The 20,289-nt window shown below is 45.7% G+C and overlaps 2 protein-coding genes across 12 annotated transcripts in view; one reads left to right on the top strand and one right to left on the bottom strand.

Moving 5' to 3' along the window:
- GRHL3 (grainyhead like transcription factor 3) overlaps positions 1 to 1,001 on the top strand; it is a 34,926-nt gene extending 33,925 nt beyond the window's left edge. The window contains exon 16 of the mRNA XM_037818273.1: positions 123 to 1,001. Coding sequence (XP_037674201.1) covers positions 123 to 237 — 115 coding nt within the window. The 3' untranslated portion in view covers positions 238 to 1,001. The remainder of the gene's footprint in view (positions 1 to 122) is intronic.
- Positions 1,002 to 2,816: 1,815 nt separating this feature from the next.
- The window catches only part of STPG1 (sperm tail PG-rich repeat containing 1), a 62,555-nt gene continuing 45,082 nt past the window's right edge, over positions 2,817 to 20,289 (bottom strand). For 9 of the 11 annotated variants that reach the window (XM_037828170.1, XM_037828173.1, XM_037828169.1 and 6 more), the window contains 4 exons: positions 18,741 to 18,849; positions 14,290 to 14,455; positions 5,929 to 6,119; positions 2,817 to 4,174 (listed from right to left, as the gene is read on the bottom strand). In XM_037828170.1, coding sequence (XP_037684098.1) covers positions 4,098 to 4,174; positions 5,929 to 6,119; positions 14,290 to 14,455; positions 18,741 to 18,849 — 543 coding nt within the window. In that variant the 3' untranslated portion in view covers positions 2,817 to 4,097. Of the gene's footprint in view, positions 4,175 to 5,619; positions 5,744 to 5,928; positions 6,120 to 14,289; positions 14,456 to 18,740; positions 18,920 to 20,289 lie in introns of all 11 variants that reach the window. The other 2 variants (XR_005215468.1, XM_037828176.1) reach the window with 2 other exon arrangements.

The raw sequence follows: 20,289 nt of genomic DNA, 5'->3' as shown, positions 1-20,289 counted from the left end.
CTGAGGTGGTGAGGGCACTCAATAGGTGGTAACTGTTACTATCATCGCTGTCATTCAGACAGTCTGAAAACAAGATGGCAGGGGCCCTGCCATTTCTGACCACATCTCTTCCTCTCTTCTAGAATCTTGGTCAACATGGATAACAACATTATTCAGCATTACAGCAATCACGTGGCCTTCCTGCTGGACATGGGGGAGCTTGATGGTAAGATTCAGATCATCCTTAAGGAGCTGTAAGGCCTGAGCAGCCAAACTTTTGGACCTCTTGGTACAGGCTCCAGCCAGGGGCCAGCTGGAAAGTGGTCCCACACCACTCACAACCTCTCCACATGCCTCAGTGCTGTTACTTGAATGCCTTCCCTGAGGGAAGAAACCCTCTAGTCGCAAACCCACAGATGTCAGAGCCAGAAGGGGACCTTGGAGGTCTCCTGATCTGAACCCCCATCTCATGCTTGAATCCACTCCCTGAACTTCTCACCAGTGCTGCCCACCCAGGGGCTCTGTCATCTTGGTTAACGTGTACCCAGCCAACTGTTCCTCAAAAGACCATTTCCTGCGGTAGCTCTCCAGCAGGCTCCCACCCAGAGGGTGACAGCAGACCCTCGCTTCCAGCAGAGCCATGCTAGTGGCTCGACTCTTGTCCAGCCACCGCTCTTGATGCTTCCATCAACCTCAGACCAAGGATTTCTCACCCTTGGTTCAGTTAACATGAAAACTCGTTTTTCAATGCAAATGACTTTTAAAGACACCTACTGTGGAAACAATCTCTTTCCTGCTCACTTCCTCAGTGCAACATGTAAATAATAGAACTGGCCATCTGGAACAAAATGATCGCTGTGTAAAACTGCTGTGTTCCCATCCGCTGTTGTATACATTTCTTATTTACAGTTTTCATTTATGTTATATATATATATATAAATATATATTGTATATATATGCAACATTTTATATTTTTCATGGATACATTTTTATCATTTCAAAAAATGTGTATTACACATTTCTTGGACTATTTTTTTAGCTGTTATTCGATTATGCATTTTGTATACTCATATGGTATTTAGTAATAAAATTCTTCCTATGTATTACTTCAAATGCCACACTGTTCTTTTGTAGCAGTCTTCAGAAAAGAGGGCTACGGTGACAAGATCTCTCTTTGAATCTTTTCATATGAGGTTTCTCTCCTTTCTCTGGAGCACTTTGTCTCTAGGCTATGAGCCATTTGCCCTTGACTTGAAGGGTGGTGATAAGTGCTGGCCATTGGCAAAGCAAAGATGTCCCACCCTAAAAGGCCACAGAATTCTAGTGCCCAGATGGTTGGCCCTGAGTAGTCCCATAGGGCTGAATGCTACAACCTTAGGGTCATCCACTCGAGAGGTAACCAAGTCGTGGGAAGAGTCCAGAATGACCTTGTGAGGCCCTCACAGCTGGGGGCAGTGGACAGAGCCCAAGGCTAGGAGCCATGTGACCTGAGATCTTGGGCCAACTCTGCCCCTCGTTCTCTAGACAAGTCTGCTTCCCTGGAGCTGGCTCCTACCAGCTCACAAGCGATTGTGCCTCTCTTCTCAACTCTGCGGTCAGTGACATTGTGTTGGTAGCTTGAAACCAGCCACCATGGGACCATTTATACCACAGAAATTGACCAATGCTATAAATTAAGGCTTCTGTGTCCCCTAGAGAACAAATCACAAATCAGGGCTTTTTTCTTTTCTTAGCACACCACTACTGCTAGGCCTCAGTTTCTTTGGCTATAAAATGGGCTGTGGTCTCAACTGGTTAATTGGAACTGTAGAGCCTCAGAGTGCATTGGAGAGTCTCAGAGGCAGGGGATGGGGCAGCAGGCAGGCCCCTGAGTATCCTCTCCAGATTTCAGTCATAGCAGCTCTGCTTTTCTCTTAGTATTAGGGTTTTTTGTAAACTTTCATCTGAATGAAACTTAAGAAAAAAAAAAAAAGGTTTGCAAACCATGGACATCTCTAAGGGACTCCCAGCTCTGACAGTCAGGGTCTATAGTCCTAATTCCCAATCCACCCCACCCCACCCCCCAGAATCAGGGCTGGTACTAGGGTGAGGCAAGTGAGGCACTAGCCTTAGGCACAAAATGTAATCAAGACAAACAATAGTTCAGTACAATGTTTTTGGTTTTTTTTTTTAAACAAAAAAATCCATGATGAACAAAATATCAAAGTTTTAAAGTCAGGATCAGTATTACTGACGTTTTCCTTTGCCTTAGTCTCCAATGTGGCCTCCCTGGCACTGCAGGAGGAACCCAGGGAGCATCCAGGGTGGCTCTGCCCACCCCAGGCCTTGCTGCTACAGTGATATCACTGTTTGGCCCCCAAAAAAATTTTTACTGAAAATAAAGTTGTCCACATTGCAAACCAAGAGATTTCACATTTAAAATTTTTTCCAGATTCTACTGAAAAATCTGCAGATCTGGCAACATTTAACTGAGGTGTTGGATGGCCCTTTAGAGAGGCAGCAGCCTCAGTTTCCAGAGTCCCCATCCCCACTTGACCTGTTTTGCTCAATGCAATACCTGCCAAATCCCTGCGAGTATTTGACCTTGGAGCCCCTGGATTCTAATTCAACTCTTCAAGGAAAAGCTGAGGTCCCAAGAGGATAGACACATGGGTGTTTCTGCCTTTAAATCCAGGGCTTACTGAGAGGACATAGTGGGTTCCCAAGGACCCCTACAAGGATGTGCTCTGGACCTGACTCCATTGCTCTTTACACAGTGCTCCAGACTGCCTTTCATTCCATTCCAGAGCAGTGGGGCCCTGGTAGGAATCTCAAGTTCACAAAAAGGCCAGCTTTCGTTGAGAGGCAAGAATTCACTTTAATTGGATAAGTTATTCCATCCTCTCCCTCCCCCTTTTTCATCCACCCTTCACCAAAGGGAGAGTCAATCGGGCCAGTTCTGACATGAAGGTCCAGGATGTAACATTCACAGAGAAAAGTAAAAGGAGAGAGCCAAGGAGAAATGAGCGGCACTGTCAATGTGGGCGGTTGGGGGAGGGGAAGGCTGCTCAAAGGACTTCACTTAAAGAAAAGAAAAACGACATCAGTATTTGGGGGAAGAGGAGACATGAGATTACTTCTATGTCCTCTTGGTTCTTTGGGAATCTCCTCTAAGAAGAGGAGACTCTGAGAGGAAATGATTTGGAAGGCTGGAAAAGATTCTTTAAAGATTGTGTCAAACTTGGTCAACAAGTCCTTCCCTGATATTGGAGCAGCAGGTCAGGCAGGGATGGAGCCCCAGGCCTGGGGAAGGGGAAAGGTCAGGAGGAAGGAAGAGCCTGCAGGGGCAGGATGGTACGGGGCTTCCCTGTCCCCAGAACCAATGTCTCCAGGGCTCTGGCTCCAGCAGGATCCTGCCCATGTCTGCAGTTGAATGAAGAGCCAATGAATTTATGTGGCAGCTTCTCTAGAAGTTGAGTAATGAGTACAAGTGATGATGGTGACCATGTTCTTCCTGCAGGTGAGAGATGAAGGCTTAGCCACCCTTGTGTCTCTGTCACAGGAGCCACTAGGCCTTCCTGGCTCCTAGAACTTAAGGGGGAGTCTGAAAGCCAAGGCCAGGAGAATGGGATGGTGCCTGGACCCCAGCTCTCCACTGCTAACTTTGCAGGTACAGTGTGTGACACAGAGCCCTGGCTGAGCATCCAAACTTCTAGGCTGAGAACCTGCCATCAGCTGGCTCAGTGATGGAATGGTTCTTTTCCCTAAACCTGTGCTTTGGGAGCCCCTTAAGTCTGTGGTGGGGAGATGCACCAGTCACCAGCCTGGACGGTACACGGTGAAACAACCAGGGAGGCTCTATCCACTCCTCATTTTCATTCAGGAAACCACTGAGCCAGCAGAGATGGGAGATCCTGTCTCGAGGAGGCAGCTCCAGGCAAGGACAAACACAGACACTCAGCAGCTCCAGACAAGGACAAACACAGCAGCCCAGCCTAGCACCAAGTGGGATGTGACAGCTTCCTCCCAAGTCGTCAGAAGTCACACAAGTAATATACATTCTCTCAATGAATTTCTTGGAGAACTTGGGTGGGTGGGTGGACTGGTGGCTGAGCTCTCCCTGAGCTCCTGCGATGTCACTACAACACTGGGATCCATTTGTTGTCCTCATTGTACAGGAAGGACTGCTTTCCTGGGAATTCCGGCTTGTATGTGGCTGCAAGAGGGGAGAGAGAGAGAGACAGCATTGTGAGGGAACAGACCAGTTGCTGGAGTGACTGGACTCCCTGGCATCCTACGTCAAAGCTGGAAAGGCCAGTGAGATCCCTGTTCCAGCCCCCGCGTCTCACATGTGGAGAGACAGACAGAGGAAGGGGCTCACCCACCATCACATGATTCAAACTCTGGCCTCCTACCTTCTTTAACTCCACAGAGGAAAAATTTGCAAACCAATTTTCTATGACATTTGAAAAAAAAAGTTGTTGAGTAAAGTGATTTTCTTAAAGAAGCAAGATGTTAGCTCAGGGAGTTTTTGTTTTGATTTCAGAAATTTCCAGAAAAGTGAAAGCCATGACAATTGCAGAAGTTCTCTAGGAGCAAGAGCAGCCACAACCAAGCAGAGCTTGGGAACCAGAAACTTCAAGGGCACTGGAACCTCTCCAGTTGACACTGATTTGGTTGACGAGGGTCCTGTGGACAGCCTCTTGGTTGGTGTACCTGGGAAACTGCTGACAGGAGCCCACTGGACACCAAGAAAGCAGATGACTGCATGTGCACTTACCCAGGGGGCCCCTCAGGGAATTCCCCTTGGGTCCAGGTGATCATAGCAGCAGGAACCGACCTGCACCTGTGGGCCGGGCACCTGGCCCCATGCCTGGTGTGGAGAAGGCACTCAGGAAAAGCTCCTAGTGGGCTGGGCAGAGGGTCAAACAAGGATCCCAGGCTCATCCCCAGGCCTCCTGAGCTCACCACATGCAGGGAGCATTAGTATATTTGCCAAACCAAACTGACTGCTTCCTGGACTGGCCAGATGACCCCAAGGTCAGACCCCTGCAGTCTTGTTGGTTTGAATATCACTGCATCTCCAAGGCCAAAGCTATGAGAATGACTTTCTCCCTAACTGGGCTATTTTCATTTTACTTATGTGAGTGGGCACAACAGCCATCTCAGCTCTGCTTTCCTCCTCCCATACCACCTGCCCACCTGTGTACCTGCCCGTCCCCAAAGCCACCAGCTATGGCCATTGTCAAGCAGTGGCCAGTAGCTAAGGGACTCTATAGACAGCTACAAAAAAGTAGGGAAGTTCACAGACCACCCACTGGCTCATCTGCTGAGGGTGATTATAGTCCTCAGTTAGATCTCAGAGGTAACAGGGTGTCTATAAAAAAGGGAGTTGTACTAGTTGGCTTAAAAGAGTGTTTCCATGGAACATTCTCTGCTTTATTTCATAATAAACAAGGCAAAGAGGGGAAATACTCCTGGGGTCTCTGCCCTACTACTAACTCACAGTGGGTTCATGGGCAACTTGCTCACCAGGTCTTCCCCATCTGTAAAATGACTTGGCCAGACCAGACCAGTGGCTTAAGCATTTTTAACAACATGAAACTTTCTGAGTATCTGACAAAAGGTATGGCCTTTTCCCTGGAAAAAAAATGTATATACCTGCCAACCATGCATCTAATTTCAAGGTCATGGACTCTCAAGTGCTCATCTTCGACCTTCTTGGATGTTCAACAGTCATCAGTTATGAACCTCTGGTCTGGATTATCTCTAAGAATTCTTTCAACTTAAAACAAACAAACAAAAAAACAACTTTTATACTCTGAAAATGTGAGCTGACAACTCTCTAAATCTACTCTAACCCTTGTAACCTGTTTGGCAGTCTACAAATCAGTGGCATTTGATGGCCCAAGAATGACAAGCAATTCCAGAAGATTTGGTTTTTAAAATCAGTTAAAACAATTGTCTGACCTGGGCCAGGCAGTCCTGGCTGGGATGGAGCCCCTGTCCACCGGCCAGTGTTGGACACAAACGATACGCTAGAGATGAAGTGCTTGGGGGGCCCAGCGTAGTCCACAATCTCATACTGACCGGGGCCCGGGAAAGGTGGCTTCGGGGGCAGAGGCAGAGGCTGGGCTGAGAAATTCAGGATGGGGTTTTTCCTGCAGAAAAGACAAAATGTTGAAGACAACACTGATGCAGTCTGTTAGGAAAATGCCAGATTTAGAACATAGGCAAGTAGTCTACAAGAGGATGGCACTGGCTTCAGGAGACCTGGCTCGGTGGCTAGGACACCTTGCTTTCCCCGTCTGGACAATAACGATCACAACAGAACTTTGTTGCTGTGATTCAATGAGGTGATGCACCACAAGCCTGGCACTCAGGATGGGGCCCTGTGCATAGTGAGAGCCTGGTACCCCTCGCATTGGTGATCCACTTATGATGTCCGCCATGGGCCAGAGGCAGCCCACATCCCAGGGATTTGTCATCCCAAGACTAGCAGATCTCTAGAGGCCATTCCCGCATTGACATTCAGAATCCTACTAAATCTCTTCCTGGCAGGCAGGATGCAGGAGTGGACAATGCTTGGGTTAGAAATTAAGCATCCTCTGCATTACACTCACCACTTCTATTGTGATTGTGTTTTCACATCAGTCTACCCTTCCTTCAGGAAAGGGAGTCCATCAGTTATCTATGGTATTCAGGGAAAGAATGAAAGAATGAATAAATGGAGGCTGTACTCTGTTGCTAATTCACTCTGGGCCTCAGTTTCCCCATCTGTAGAATGAGGGGGTTGGAGAAGATGACTTCTGAGGTCCCATCCAGCTGTGACCTTCCATCAGGCCTTGATTCAAGGGGTCCCTCCGGGTTGCCTGTGGAATTCTGGGATTGTTATAAGGGACCTGCTATTCTGCAGACTGTGCAATAGAAGGGCTGCTTACTTCTGCCTCACATCTGAAGCTTCCTCTAAGACCTCTCATCAAACGAGAAGAGAAGGTTCTCAGAGCACTGTGTGGCCAAGAGTAGTGGACCCCACCTAGAAGCAGACCCCTCCAAGCAGAGGAAGAGGCCTGGAAGCCCTTACCCCTGAGATTCAGCTGCCTTTTGCCTACTCTCCCAGGCACAGGCATTTTCAGACTCAGAGAGTCAGAGGGGACCAGAGATGTCATATCCAACTTCCTTATTTTGCCAAAGAAAAATTGGTGCCCAGAGAGAGAAAGTAACTCAACTAAAGCCACACAGCAAGTTAGTGGTAATCCTGGTACTAGAACTTGTCTCCTGGCACCTGCCTCCAGGGAAGGCATCATTGTAGAGGGGAGTGAATTTTGGAGTCACACAGACCTGAGTCTGAATTCGTCATGCCACTCACTGGCCGCAAGACCTTGGACAAGTCCCATACCTCTCCATAAGTCAGTGGCAGTGGCAGTGGCAAACAGCAATAACACTGCTCTTTACATGGGAGTCATGATGTATGTGGAGCTCCTAGCAGAGCACCAGCACATAATAGGTGCTCAACAAAAGGAGTCATTATTATCATTATCTCTGCAGCATCACCACCTGCTGCTTGTTCAGGAATGGGAGATTTGGGGCCTGCTCATACCATGGTCACCCCGAGGTGGGTGGGACACTCCCACTCCTGGGGAAGCCCTTGAAAGCCATCATAAACCACCTTGAGGCTCACATGTTGTGCTGGGATGAACAGCAGGCTTGGATGCTTAAATTTAGGTGCTCAAAGGGAAAAACGTGCATGTGTGTGTGTGTATGGGGGGGTCCTTCTTTCTTCCCCTCTGCATGGAAGACCTGGTTATAGTGTGACATCAATGACTTTTCCATATTATAAATAAAAACTGACTTCTCCTTGTTCTGGCCTATGGCTCCCCCTTCAAAACACCCCCAGAAATCTACTGAGTTGTGTGACTGATGTCTTCTAGAGACAGGCTCGATTCCTAGAAATTAGAGCTGGAATGAGCCAGCCATTAGATGAGGTCACCTTGTTCAGCCCATTGGTCTGGGTCACTCTCAAGCCCAAGATTCCCACCCCACCCTTTTAGAAGACCGCAAAATGTCTCCTTCTCTAACCAGGGACATTCTGCAGGAGGCTGGAACAGGCTGAGTCAGTGTCTCACCAGCATTCTTGGAGAGAATGGGTTAGAGAGGACCCTCACCCCCCACTCCATCAGCATAGCCAGGAGAGGCTCAGCCCTGCAGCCCAGCTCTACAGAGCTTCAGTGAGTGCCAGCGGTGGCTGGCCCTGTGCCAGGCACTCTGGGGAGCCCAGACTGTTCTGTACCCTGAAGGCCCCTTATTAAGGATAAGTCCATGATTAGTGACAATCTAAGGCAGTTATTGGAGCGGATAAAAGCACCAGCTTTGCCACCAGACAGACTTGGGTTCAAATCATTCCTTCTCCATTCAGTAGCTGCACGTCCCTAGAAAAGTCTCCTAATCTCCCTAAGTCTCAGTTTCTTCATCTGTAAAAATATGGGTAACATCTGCCACCCAGGGTTATCATGAAAAGTAAATGTAAAGCCCTAGTATAATGTTTTTAAAACATGACATCTGTTAGAATAGAGGTAAAAATTCTATGCACTAATACAGTCGAGAGGTCATTCTGTAGGTTATCTTTACGCATTATATAGATATTCCTTTTTAGTTTCTAGTGTATTAGAATAGCGAGAAGGAAATAACTGAATCTGTTGAATGGTGATCCAGTAGACTTGATTCTTGATGATAACTGTATTAACTATATAGCCTTTATTGTGTGACCGTGTGATAGTGAAAACCTGGTGACTGACACTCCATTTACCCAGTGAATAGGCAGATGAGTAATAAAATGATGACAAAAATATATATATAAATAATAGGGGGGATAAGGGGCATGGGATGGCTTGGGTGTTCTTTTTTATTTATTTTTTACTTTTAATATATTTTTTCTTTATTCTGGAGTAATGAAAATGTTCAAAAATTGATTGTGGCAATGATGGCCCTGTGAGCCATTTATTGTATACTTTGAAAGGATTATATGGTGTGTGAGTATATCTCAATAAAATTGCATTTAAAAATTCTATGCACTGAGAGTGCAGAAAGAAAAGGGGGGAAGTGGGAATAAATTCCAACTGGGTGAATCCAGACATCCATCCTGGAAGAAGTAACATTTGCCCTATAAGACAAGTAGGAATTTTTCAGGTAGAAAAGGCAGAGAAGGGCATTTCCAGCAGACAGAACAGCAGGGGCCAAAGCTGCATAATTAGCAGCCATAACTAACTGCAGAACCAGCTGTGTAACTAGCAGCCATCACCAGCTGCATATGGAGCCCTATATGGATGGAACTGGGATGCAAGGGGATGGAGACTGAGACACCTAGACTGCCTTCAACCCTTGACCCACTTGTGATTTCTGAGCTGTTCTGACCATCCCTCCTCACAGACCCTGAGGAGAAGCTAAAAGAAGAGCTCCTATTTATAGCCTCTCAATCCAGACAAATATCCCATTTTACCTTCCAGAATCACCCAATGCAACCCTGTCCCGTGACTCCACGCCTTTGCCATGCTGTTCCCTCTGTCAAGAACACTACTTTCGCAGTCAACTCTTACTCTTACTCATTCTTCATGGACTCACCTCCTTCTCGCCTCCACCCCCCCACCCCCACCCCAGGCTGACTGTACTGGGTGTTCCCTTCCTGTGGCTCTACAGAAAGGCATAGGTTTTGGAGTCGGGTGGACCTGGATCTGAATCCCAGCTCCACCACCTTGGCAAGGCTGCAGGTCACCTGTAAACTATAAATAACATCAACCTGCATGACAGGTGGAAGGATGACGCCAGGTAATCTCTGTGAAAATTCTCAGCTCAGCGTATTTGGTTCCTTGATACACTCTAGCTATTTATTATTTTTCTCTTCTCTGCATACAACATAATAGCTTTTCTATGCTTTCTGCTTGCTTATCTCTCCAAGGGAGGGAATTGTGTTTTACTCATCTTTGAGCCCCTCGGTCCTTTTCTGGGAATATTGGGAGGTACTTAAGGGACATCTGTTGAACTGCAGAGAAAAGCAGTGGGGTTGATGGCAGGTAAGGAGGGGTTCAGACATCTGAACCCCCACCTGATGGTTTTATCATCATCAGAGCTGGGTCCCTCCATGTCAAGGTGGGGCTGCACAAAACACAGAAGCCAGGCCAGATCAAACCCAGGACAGCCCACAGTGCATTGTGTCCAGGGCTTTTATGAGCCTCACTGCTCAGTTATAAAAGCCATCCTGGTCCTGCCCCATGGAAAGAAAACATCTGTCAAAGGCTCTGAGTTGGACACAATTGGATTAAGTGCATTTCCAATGTGAGTTGTTTGCAATTGCCCAAGAATAATGAATGTCTCCAAGGACTCAGCAGGTCACTCAAGGAAGGCATTCAAGACCCTCAGGACACTCCCAGGCACAGAATCACTCTACCTCGGGGATTCCCAGGGTCGGGAGGGAGAAAGGGGCAATTTTTTCTCATCATCAAAGGGCAGCCAATTGCCTCTGGGGTGGAATGCAGTATCTATTTAACAGGGTAGCGGGTGACAGATTACAGCTGCTTGGGAAGAAGCATCCCATATCTAATTGAAAATCCTAGGGGAACCTTAGGTGGGTCCTACATAATTACCCAAATTGGAGTGGGGCCAACAGGCTTGATTCTTTGGCTCTAGGTGTGACAGGATGGCATGTCTGTGCAAAACCAGTGGCTTAAAATCTCCAGGAAGTTAGAAAGAGGTTGCTGGGTGTTGCACCTCTTGGCTGGCAAGCATGAGTTGGAGGGCAGTACCTAGGAGGAACTATTTTGATCTCCAAAACCCTTTACCTGACTCACCCTAATTCACTGAGTCACCAATCTGATGGATATTGAAGACCTCAAGAAGTGAAACCCTGGCTGACACTTCTCTTCTAAAGATACCTTAGAAGCTGATAAACCCTTTTAGCTTTTGAGTCAGCATCATGGCCACAGCAAAGAAACACCCCATGACGTGTTCTTCAGCAAGGGAGCCCAGAAATGCCTGTGCTATCATGCCACCAACCCTGGCACAGCATCTGCTTGCAGCAGCCACTTGAGAAACATCGGATGAATGTAAGAAGGACCCGATCACACACTGACAAAAATACAAGCTATCATTTATCGAAAGCATAGCACATGCCAGACCTTGTGAGTTGTGTAGATTTTCTAATTTTATCCTCGAAACCACATTATGAGGTGTTCTTATTCCAACTCAAGGAGAATGAATTTGAATTCTCTAGCGGTTAAGTGACCCCTGTGCCACACTGCCTCTGTAGCTCCCCAGGAGACCTGATGGGCCCATTCCAGCCTCCTGAGCCCTCCAGTCATATCACTCAACCTTGGACCTTTCTGTGTTCGTTAACATGGGATTAACAACTCCAGAGAGAATTAACATCTGTCCTGATTCCTCCTGCATCCTGAAGAAAGAAGAGCTAGGATATTAGTTTTGCAAGCTATAAATCTACCCCAAATGGGGAGCCAAAGAATTCTAGGCCAAGATAAACAAGGACAGATCTCACATCATGTCACACATATGTAAACAGGGACCTCGGGCTGCATCTGTTTCTGGAAGAGAAATACAGGAACGTTTCTTGAATTGCCTGATGGCTGCCCTGTGCTGCCCAGGAGATCTAAATGTGATCAAATTAGTCTTGATGTGGACAAAGCCTCAAGGGAAAATACATAGATACAGGGAGGAAACAATGCACACTCTCAGGGGTCTCACAACCCCAGTACAAGGACCCCCAGGCTGCCCCCATCTCTCTGATCCTTTCAGGGACACAGGAGAGGAAATGGAACTTGAATTTGAGAGACTGGAGTTTGGACATCCTTCAATAATCCAATATTGAGCAGTGTTTTTTCTTTGTATTACATCAGTTTCTTCATTTTATTGAACATAAACGGATGCTTTTTAGAAAAGACCAAAGGACACTTGAGTTTAATCTTCTTAATTTTTAAATGAGATTTCTCAGCTTTATCCTGTCAAAGTCCATGTTAAAATGTATAGCGTGGACCTCCTCTGTGGGTTCAGGCTGGATCCACACTCATGGTCCCTTATGCGCTCTCCCGAGTAACCAACCTGGTGAGCAAACCTAGAATCAAGTGTCAGAAATGGAAAGACCCCCTTTGTTCACCTATGAAGAAATTAAGGCCCAGATTGATGCTGGGAGCAGCCCCAGACCACAGAGAAAGTTAACCCAAATGGCCGGCTGGGGAGCCCGGGGTCTCTCCACTCACCAGGGTGAGCCCGAGCTTGGGCGACCCTGAAGTTGATAGGTTCCTTTACTGCGGGCCTTCTCGGAGTCTTTAATAAGCCTGTGTGTACCGGGATGCTCCTAGGGGTGGAGGGCTAGTGTGCAGCGCTCCCCAGATGTATTACCCAAGCATCCTTCCTTCCTGAAGCATCGGAGAGGGCCAAGGAGCATCAGACACCCCCAGACACACAGCACTAATGTGCTGCTCCCAAAGGCCGCTGGGAATGTGCCTGGTCCCACAACCACGAGACCCATGTGATCCAGCATTTTGCAGCATGCTCTTCTGCCTTGCTCCGGGGTTGTTCCCAGGTAAGCCTGGCCAGAGGTGCAGTGTTCTGTTCACCTGAGCACCTGCACAGCCTCCAGCACAGAAACAGAAACCTACAGAGTCCGGTGACCGACAGGCGCAAATACCATACAAGGAGAACCATTTCAAACCACTCGTCCAAACTTGAGCAAAAGCCAAATGACACTTCGCTGACTGAGCAAAGCAGTTAGAAACCGAGAGATCGCCTCTCCTGTCCAATTTCACCATTTTTCTTGAAGAAGCTTCCAGATTCAGGCTGGGGCTTGAGCTGCTGTCCCAGTGAATTATAATAGCAGGAACAGTAATAGTAATAGCTGTTTTCAAGTACTTTCTTACTTGATTCTCACAGAACGCTTATGAGATTAGATTCTTATCTCCACTTAATAACATGGAAACTGAGGTTCAGAGAGGAGATTCTTACTCAGATCTGCCCAATTCCAAAGCCCTTACTCTTAACTATTATATTTTGCTGGGAAAGCAGGTGAAATTTTGCAAGCAGCAGTGTCCCTAAGCCATCCCAGAGGCAAGACGTCCCTGATACCTGGAGAGAACTTGTTTCTAGACACTTTCCTGCCCCAGTCCCAGTCTGGGAGCCTGTGAAAGGTCGACCTGCAGAACCCAAGAACTGAAGGGCAGACAGGACTTACTAGTGGATACCAGCTGAGATCTGAATCCCTTCACTGTATCCTAAGTTTGACTTGGCAGATTTCTGACTTCCCTCGCCCCCATCTCCTTGTCCTGGGCTGGTGGTCAGAGTATGTCCAATGTTGTCAGCCTCTTGGTTACCTGGACTTCCGACCCACTGTGGCAATGACCCAGCCACCTGCCTGAAGTGCCTGGAGGTGCCCAGGTGGCTATTTGCTCAGTCCCAGTGGACTCAGATGGTGATGCGGGGATGACCTTAACTGCAGTTAGTTCTAGAAGTTCTAGGAGGCTCCTTTCTTAGCTATTTAGGAATAAATAAGCACTGTAAGTGAAATTTTTGAGTTGCTCAGGTAAAAGTAAGATTAAATGTACAGGATAATAAAAATGGTAACACAAATACCTGCCTCCACTTCCTAAAGTTGTGTTAATATCAAGATTTGTATCTACTACAATGCCAGGCATATATTTTTAATCCTGAAAGCAATCCTGTGAGGCATGAATTATCCCCACTTTACAGATGAGGGTATAAAGGCTCAGAGGGGTTAGGACCCTGCCTTAGGTCACACAGCATGAAAACAAGAGAGCTGAAGTTAAAATCCAACAGGTTGACCAACTCCAAAATCTGGCCTTTTAACCTCCATCAGTGCAAAACAATGAGAGCATCACTGCTTCTGTATGTCCTGCCACCCCAGTGGAGATTTTATGTTATAAAAATAGAATAATTTCACCACCAGAACAGCACAGCATCATGAGGAACCTATTAAAGATCCAGAGAGGCACCTCAAGTTAGCAGTGTGGACTTAGGCAGATCTCTCAGCCTCACTGAAGTCCAGCTTCCTCCTCTACAAGGGAAGGATAATAATTCTTACCACAACAGAGTTATTGTGATCATTAATTAAGGTTTTAAGCTCCCGGCACACATAGTTGTTCAGGAAGTATTACACATTTAACAGTATTTGTTTAGCTCCTACTATGTGCCGGAAGGGGGGAGTGAACCGGCACCACACCCTGCCAGGCAGTGACCCCCTCCCTTTTACGCCCGCCTTGGGGCCCTTCCCCAGAACCGCCCTGCAGAAGACAGATCAGAATGATCAGAACTCACGGGATAAGAGTCTTTTTTGGAACTTTGGTGTGATCATTTGGGTTGTAAGAACCGGGTCCCGGGCCTGTTGATGCCAGTTTTAATCCACGGTCAGTTTTTGACTTAAAACAAGACATTAATATCTTTGGCGACTGCTTCACAAGGGATTCGTTGATATTATAGTGCCCTAAAGAGAAAAAAATGTTAGAACTGAATAAGGAACTTTTCTTAAATAAATAAAAAATAAAAAACAGTTAATGACTATAAGGCAGTACCACTCCCAAATAGTCAAACGAAAGGGCTGCTTGAAATAACTAAAAATAATGCCATTTAGAGAACACCATGCCACATGTATCACACCCTTAGCTCATAAATCCTCATCACAGCCTAGCAAGATGGGTCTTACCGCCTCCCTTCTATACAGATGAGGAAACTTAGACTTAGAGATGTTATATAACTTGCCACAGGACACCCAGCTAACCAGGGACTTAGACGTCCTAGCCTCACTGAAGCCCAGCTTCCTCCTCTATAAAGTAAGAATAATAATTCTTCTAACAACAGGGTTAATACGAAAATTGAGTAAGATTTTAAGTACCTAGCACATGGGAGTTGCTCAATAAATATTATGCATTGAACAAGTATTTGTTGAGCACCTACTATGTGGAGACAGGGCTGCCTGTCTCCAAACCAGTGCTTCTTCCACCATGCCACAATGCCCTGTCTCAAAGGAACGGTGACAGAATAAAATTAATTTGACTGCACAAAGCTTCCAGGGAAGAAGGCAATGACCTGAGCTGAGATGAAGAGGAAGCAGCCTTGCCCTTAAACTGTGGTACCCCAGGTAAGGGTGCAGGTGTTTTGGAGGGCAAATCAGCAGTGCTAAAGAAAGCCTTGAAGATGGCAGCATGCTTTGACCCAGGCTTCCCATTACTCAGAAATTAAATTATTCAATAATGGAAAATCGCTAAAGCACAAAGAGGTATGTAACAGCAGTAGCTACAATAGTGAGAAAGTGTAAATAGCCTAAATGTCCAGGAACTGGGGTAGAGCTACAGGAAATACAACCCAATTTGATGGAATGTTGCCTGACAATGATAAATATGAAAGCCATAAAGCCACATGGAAATGCTTTTGAAAGTAAAGGTGAGGGAAAAAAGTAAAGTAAAACATAAATCTATATCCACTGTGATGACATCTAAGTACAAATGGATGCAGCTGAATAAAGATAGGTAGGAGTCCAGAAAAATGGAAACAATTATATTAGAGTGGTAGCATTGTGGGTGAGAAAAATATTTCAAATTTTCTTAACATTGTAAAGTTGATTTGAATTGTTTTAAACAAACTTTATTTTTCCATTGCAAAAGTATAAAAAATAACATGACACACATTAGCAAAGATTTTCTTTAAATGATAATACCAGTGACTGTGAAGGTGAGGGAAACAGGTACCTCATAAGCAGGAGGATAAATTAGCACAGTGCTGAAGGACAATTTGGACAGAAATATCAAAAACCCTAAATATTTTACATTCCTATTGACTTAGCAATTTCAGTTGAAGGAATTTATGTAAGGAAATAATCTCAATTGTACAAAAACTTTAAGCTACAAAGATGTTCACTGCCACTATATTTATATTAGCAATAAATTTAAAACAACCTAAATTTCCAACAAGAGGTCCTTTGTTCATTAATGTATGGTACCACCATATAATGGAATACCATACATCCACTAAAAATGATGTTTAGAAGAACTTTTAATAACAAGAAAAGATATTTCCAATATATGCTTAACTCTAAAAAAGCAGATTCCAGTTAAGAGCATTTATAATATTACCCTTCTTTTCTGCTAGGAAAAATTTATATATATATGAAAGAGAGAGAGAAATAAAGGTAATTTGAGGGAGATACATCAAAATGTTAACATGCTAACTTCCTTTGAATGGTGGAATTACCAAAAAATTTTATTTTTTATCTGTTTCCAAATTATCATAGCAAACATGCATTACTTTTGTAAAATGGGGGAAAAATCACTTTTAAAAAAAGGTTAAAAAATGCTGGAATTACAAAATTTGGAAAATACTGAAGAGCAGAAACAGGGAAAAAAGCCGCTCATGGTCCCCGAACCAGTGAGAACTAATGTTAACGTGCTGGTGTATTTGCTTTCTGTCTCTTCCTGAGTGTAGGCGGATTTTGTTCCACGGTGTTGAGCTCACAGTGTGGTTTTAATTTTGTACCCTGTGACTTTCAAGTGACATTTTAATTAACATAGGCATTTTTTCCATGCTTCACAATCTTTTTTTAAAGGAAAAATAGAGAGAAGACATGTGTAAGGTGCCTAGAATTGTTCTTGGCACATCTGAACTTTAGGAAATGCAACCAGAGAACACGTGCTGGCGAGCGCTTTGTTCTGAGTCCCTGAGAGAGGCGGGGCCGTGGCACAGGTGCCAACCGCGGCTCCCACCAAGGCTGGCTTCACCCCACACAGGGTGAGTCAGAAACCTCAGCATTATCCTCTCCCAAGAGGGAGGAGGACTGGCTGTGAGGACAAAGCCCATTTCCCCCAGAGGGGCAGATTCTCCAGGCCTTTGACCCTGGTCAGTTCTCAGGAATGCAGGCAGGGAGAGTATCTTGAGAGCGCCAGGCTTCAAGCCCCATGGGCTGGACCTAAATCCAGCTGTGGAACCCTCGGCTGGTCACTTCCCTTTCTGTGTGGCATTTTCCTCTTCTGAAAAATGGAGATAAAATAATAGCAGCTCGCCCTTTCTGAGACTTAATCATGTGCCAGGAATATACTATATGGTTTGTTTCTTACATTTTTTAAAAATTGTGATTGTATATATAACAAAATTTGCCATTTAAATCTTTTTTAAGTGTACAATTCAGTGGCATTAATTACATCTACAATGTTGTGCTACCATCACCACCACCCATTACCAAAACTTGCCCATCACCCCAAAGAAAAACTCTTTACCCACAAAGTATTGCCTCCCCATTCCCCTTTCCCCCAGCCCCTGGTAACCTCTAATTGCCTGTCTATGATTTTGCCTATTCTAGATATCTCATATAAGTGGAATCATGTATTTGTCCTTTTGTGTCTGGTTTACTTCACTTCGCCTAACGATTTCAAGGTTCATGCTACTTGGAGTTTTAAGATTTGATGAGATAATGAATGAAAAGTCCCTGGCACACAGTAACGGCTTTTCAGATGCTAGTCAGCACCTCTCGCCCTCCTGCTCAGTGTTACAAGGGGGTTGGGGACCCCTCCAGAACCACCCTGGAGGGAGCCATCCCATGTGGATGGCTGAGAAGGTGCCAACACTCAACAGGCTCACTGGCAGGGACTCTGGCAAACCCAAGGGATGCTGTCTTTGTTCTCCTGTATAAACAAACAAGGCAGGGTTTTGCCCCATGGATGATGCAAGGCAGAGGAGCTTTAACCTGGGCTTAGCCTCCTAATTAGGGCTGGTTTTGTTATTCAGCTTCAGATTGATCTTCTCAACTTTAATCTGGATTTGCTGACATCTGACATGCACTGCAATTTTATTCACACCCCCTATCCAAGAGGTGTGACTGCAGAAGCAAACCCTCCCTGCTCCTCATGTTGGCTCAGGGCCAACGAGGCTCCTGTGGGGGTCTTTGGGACCCCTTAGGGAAGGTCTAAAGTGATGAGTATTCCTGGATTGTAGACTGCTGCATAGCCAGGCCTCTCTGGGAATTTTTTGCTAAAGTGGCAGGGGGAAATAGGAGGTCTAAAAGCACGGGAAAGGCATAACACCCTTCTCAAAGCCCATTGGGGGAAAACACTCACAGGCAAGATTTTGGGTATTCCTGAAACCTGGAGTATCCAAAGATACTATGGAATGAGGGAAGGAAAACAGCTCTTTGGTCAGACACCTCTGGGGTGAGGTCTGCCATAGACTTGCTCTGTGACACTGGGCAAGTCACTTCAACTCTATGAGCCTCAGTTCTCTCATGTGAAAAGTAGGGCTAACAGCATTAACCTCAGGAGACTGAAGTGTGAGGGATGCACAGAGAATACTTTGCAGTGAGTAGGCGCTCACTCAGCACTGGAATTCTCTGAGTAGATGATGGCATCGCCTCTAAGTTCAGCAGAAAAGGAGTTCTGCAGCCAAGCTTTGTAGGATCAGGATGGACTGCTGCCCCACCCCCCACCCCTGACCCTCACCCAGTAGCCAGCGTTGGCACCTGGGGGTTGTGAGTTTGCACACTTCTGCCTGGTCATGAATGGGGAGGCCAACACAGCTGCTTTGGGGGACTGTTTCCAGGGCCCTGGCAAACATTCTATCCCTAAATGGGAAAGCTGGTCTTAACCTTACCCTGCTCCTCTTGGTTCAATACCTACCTCCACCCCCTCCTCCCCAAAGCTGAACTCCCCATGAAGGAATGGGTGCCCTGCAAATCAAATCTAGTATATCAGCTATTAGGTCAAGGCCTGTGCAAGGCAGCAGCTTACCTGGGGCTGGTCCTGTTCCAGGAACAGTGAAAATTCCTCTTTTTGTTTTTGACATAAACCCTGCTCGGGCACAAACATTATTTCTCTGCTTGCAGCAAGAGACAGAGGCCTGGGAAGTGGGGAGGGAGAAAATATGCATACTATGTTCAATGCCTTCCCTTTCTTTGTCTTTATCATTCCTGGAAAGTGGCAAATTTGGGAGAAAAATAAAATTTAAGCCTGTCTTCAGAAAATGAATTGACACGCGCTGAAAAGGTTACATTGGCTCTGCCTTCATTACCATCCGAGCTCCAACGGTCTATGACTTTGCAAGCATCAGCAAATGTCTGTTGACCCAACGTGATTCAAAGGACATTGCCCCAAAAAGGCCGCTCAAAGACTCAGCTTGTGGGCTTGCTTCTGCCACACACAGGCTGTGTTGTCCTGCGCAAGTTGTCTGACCTCTCTGAACCAGAGTTTTCTCATCTGTAAAATGGATCAGACAATCCCTGCTCTGCTTGCAGCAATGGTTTGCTGAGGGTGGGGTGTGGTCAACAGAAATAACCTATTGGAAAATATTTCAGAAAGGTATGTAACGCTGTACACACATTATTTTCATCATCTTTTCTACTATTCTTATTCTTGCAGGGTACTTAGCCCTACATGTCTCCACCCTGAACCCTAAGGTGCATTCCTCACTGCTCAAACAGTCATATAAATGTGGGATTTAGAGCATACAAGAGAATGGTATAATTTAAGATTAGAATCAGATTTGTAAGCACTCCCTTGTTTTAACTTTTCTGGACTGACCAGAAACAAAGAATTTTGGCTAATCCACACAATATACATTTGAGAATATTCAATGTCTTCAGAACTCTAAAAATAATAGCAAAAAAAAAAAAGAACTCTGAGATCATTCTTATGTCACATGTGAATCAAATATTTTAGATGCCAATTTGCAGTCAGCCCTCTGTATTCATTAGATAAAAGATGCAATAAAAATAGTACCTGCGACCGCTGGGAATATTTACGGAATGAGTGAAACTATTTGCTGGGGCCAGGATGGTTTGATTTTCTGCGATACTCCTTTGTCAAGAAAAATGTTTCTCAAGAAAAGCAGATGGCATTTTGATTTTGTGTTTACAAAGGCAGAGGAATTTAGCTTTTCCCAGGGTCCTAATGGCTAGACTGCATGCAGAGAAGGCAAACAAAAAGATCAGATGGAACAGGCTAATTAGTGGACACAGCCAGAGGAGCCAGGCCTCCGAAGGGGCGGTAATAACACGGTTTGGTACCGAGGAAAAGGACTTGAATATAGAAGTGGGGGATCATGGTGAGCAAAGGGGAAGAAAGGCTTGCCAGGCCTCAGCGCTCAGTGTGGCTAACAGGATTATCGCATTTCTACTCTTCGCCAGTTGACTCAACCATTGTTCTCCTGGCCTGAAAAAAGCCTCCTGTAGACAAAACAGTACTACAGCTTTATTCCTCGCCCAGACGGAAAAGCAACTGTAAATGGGAGAACTTTTGTTTCCACTGAGTGTGTGTTGCTGGAAGATTTTTACTGTTAGAC

Source organism: Choloepus didactylus, chromosome 2 (genome assembly GCF_015220235.1).
Source record: "Choloepus didactylus isolate mChoDid1 chromosome 2, mChoDid1.pri, whole genome shotgun sequence".
Classification (NCBI taxonomy): Eukaryota; Metazoa; Chordata; class Mammalia; order Pilosa; family Megalonychidae; genus Choloepus; species Choloepus didactylus.
Note: the sequence above shows the minus strand (reverse complement) of the source record. Positions and strands in the feature narration are given on the sequence as shown.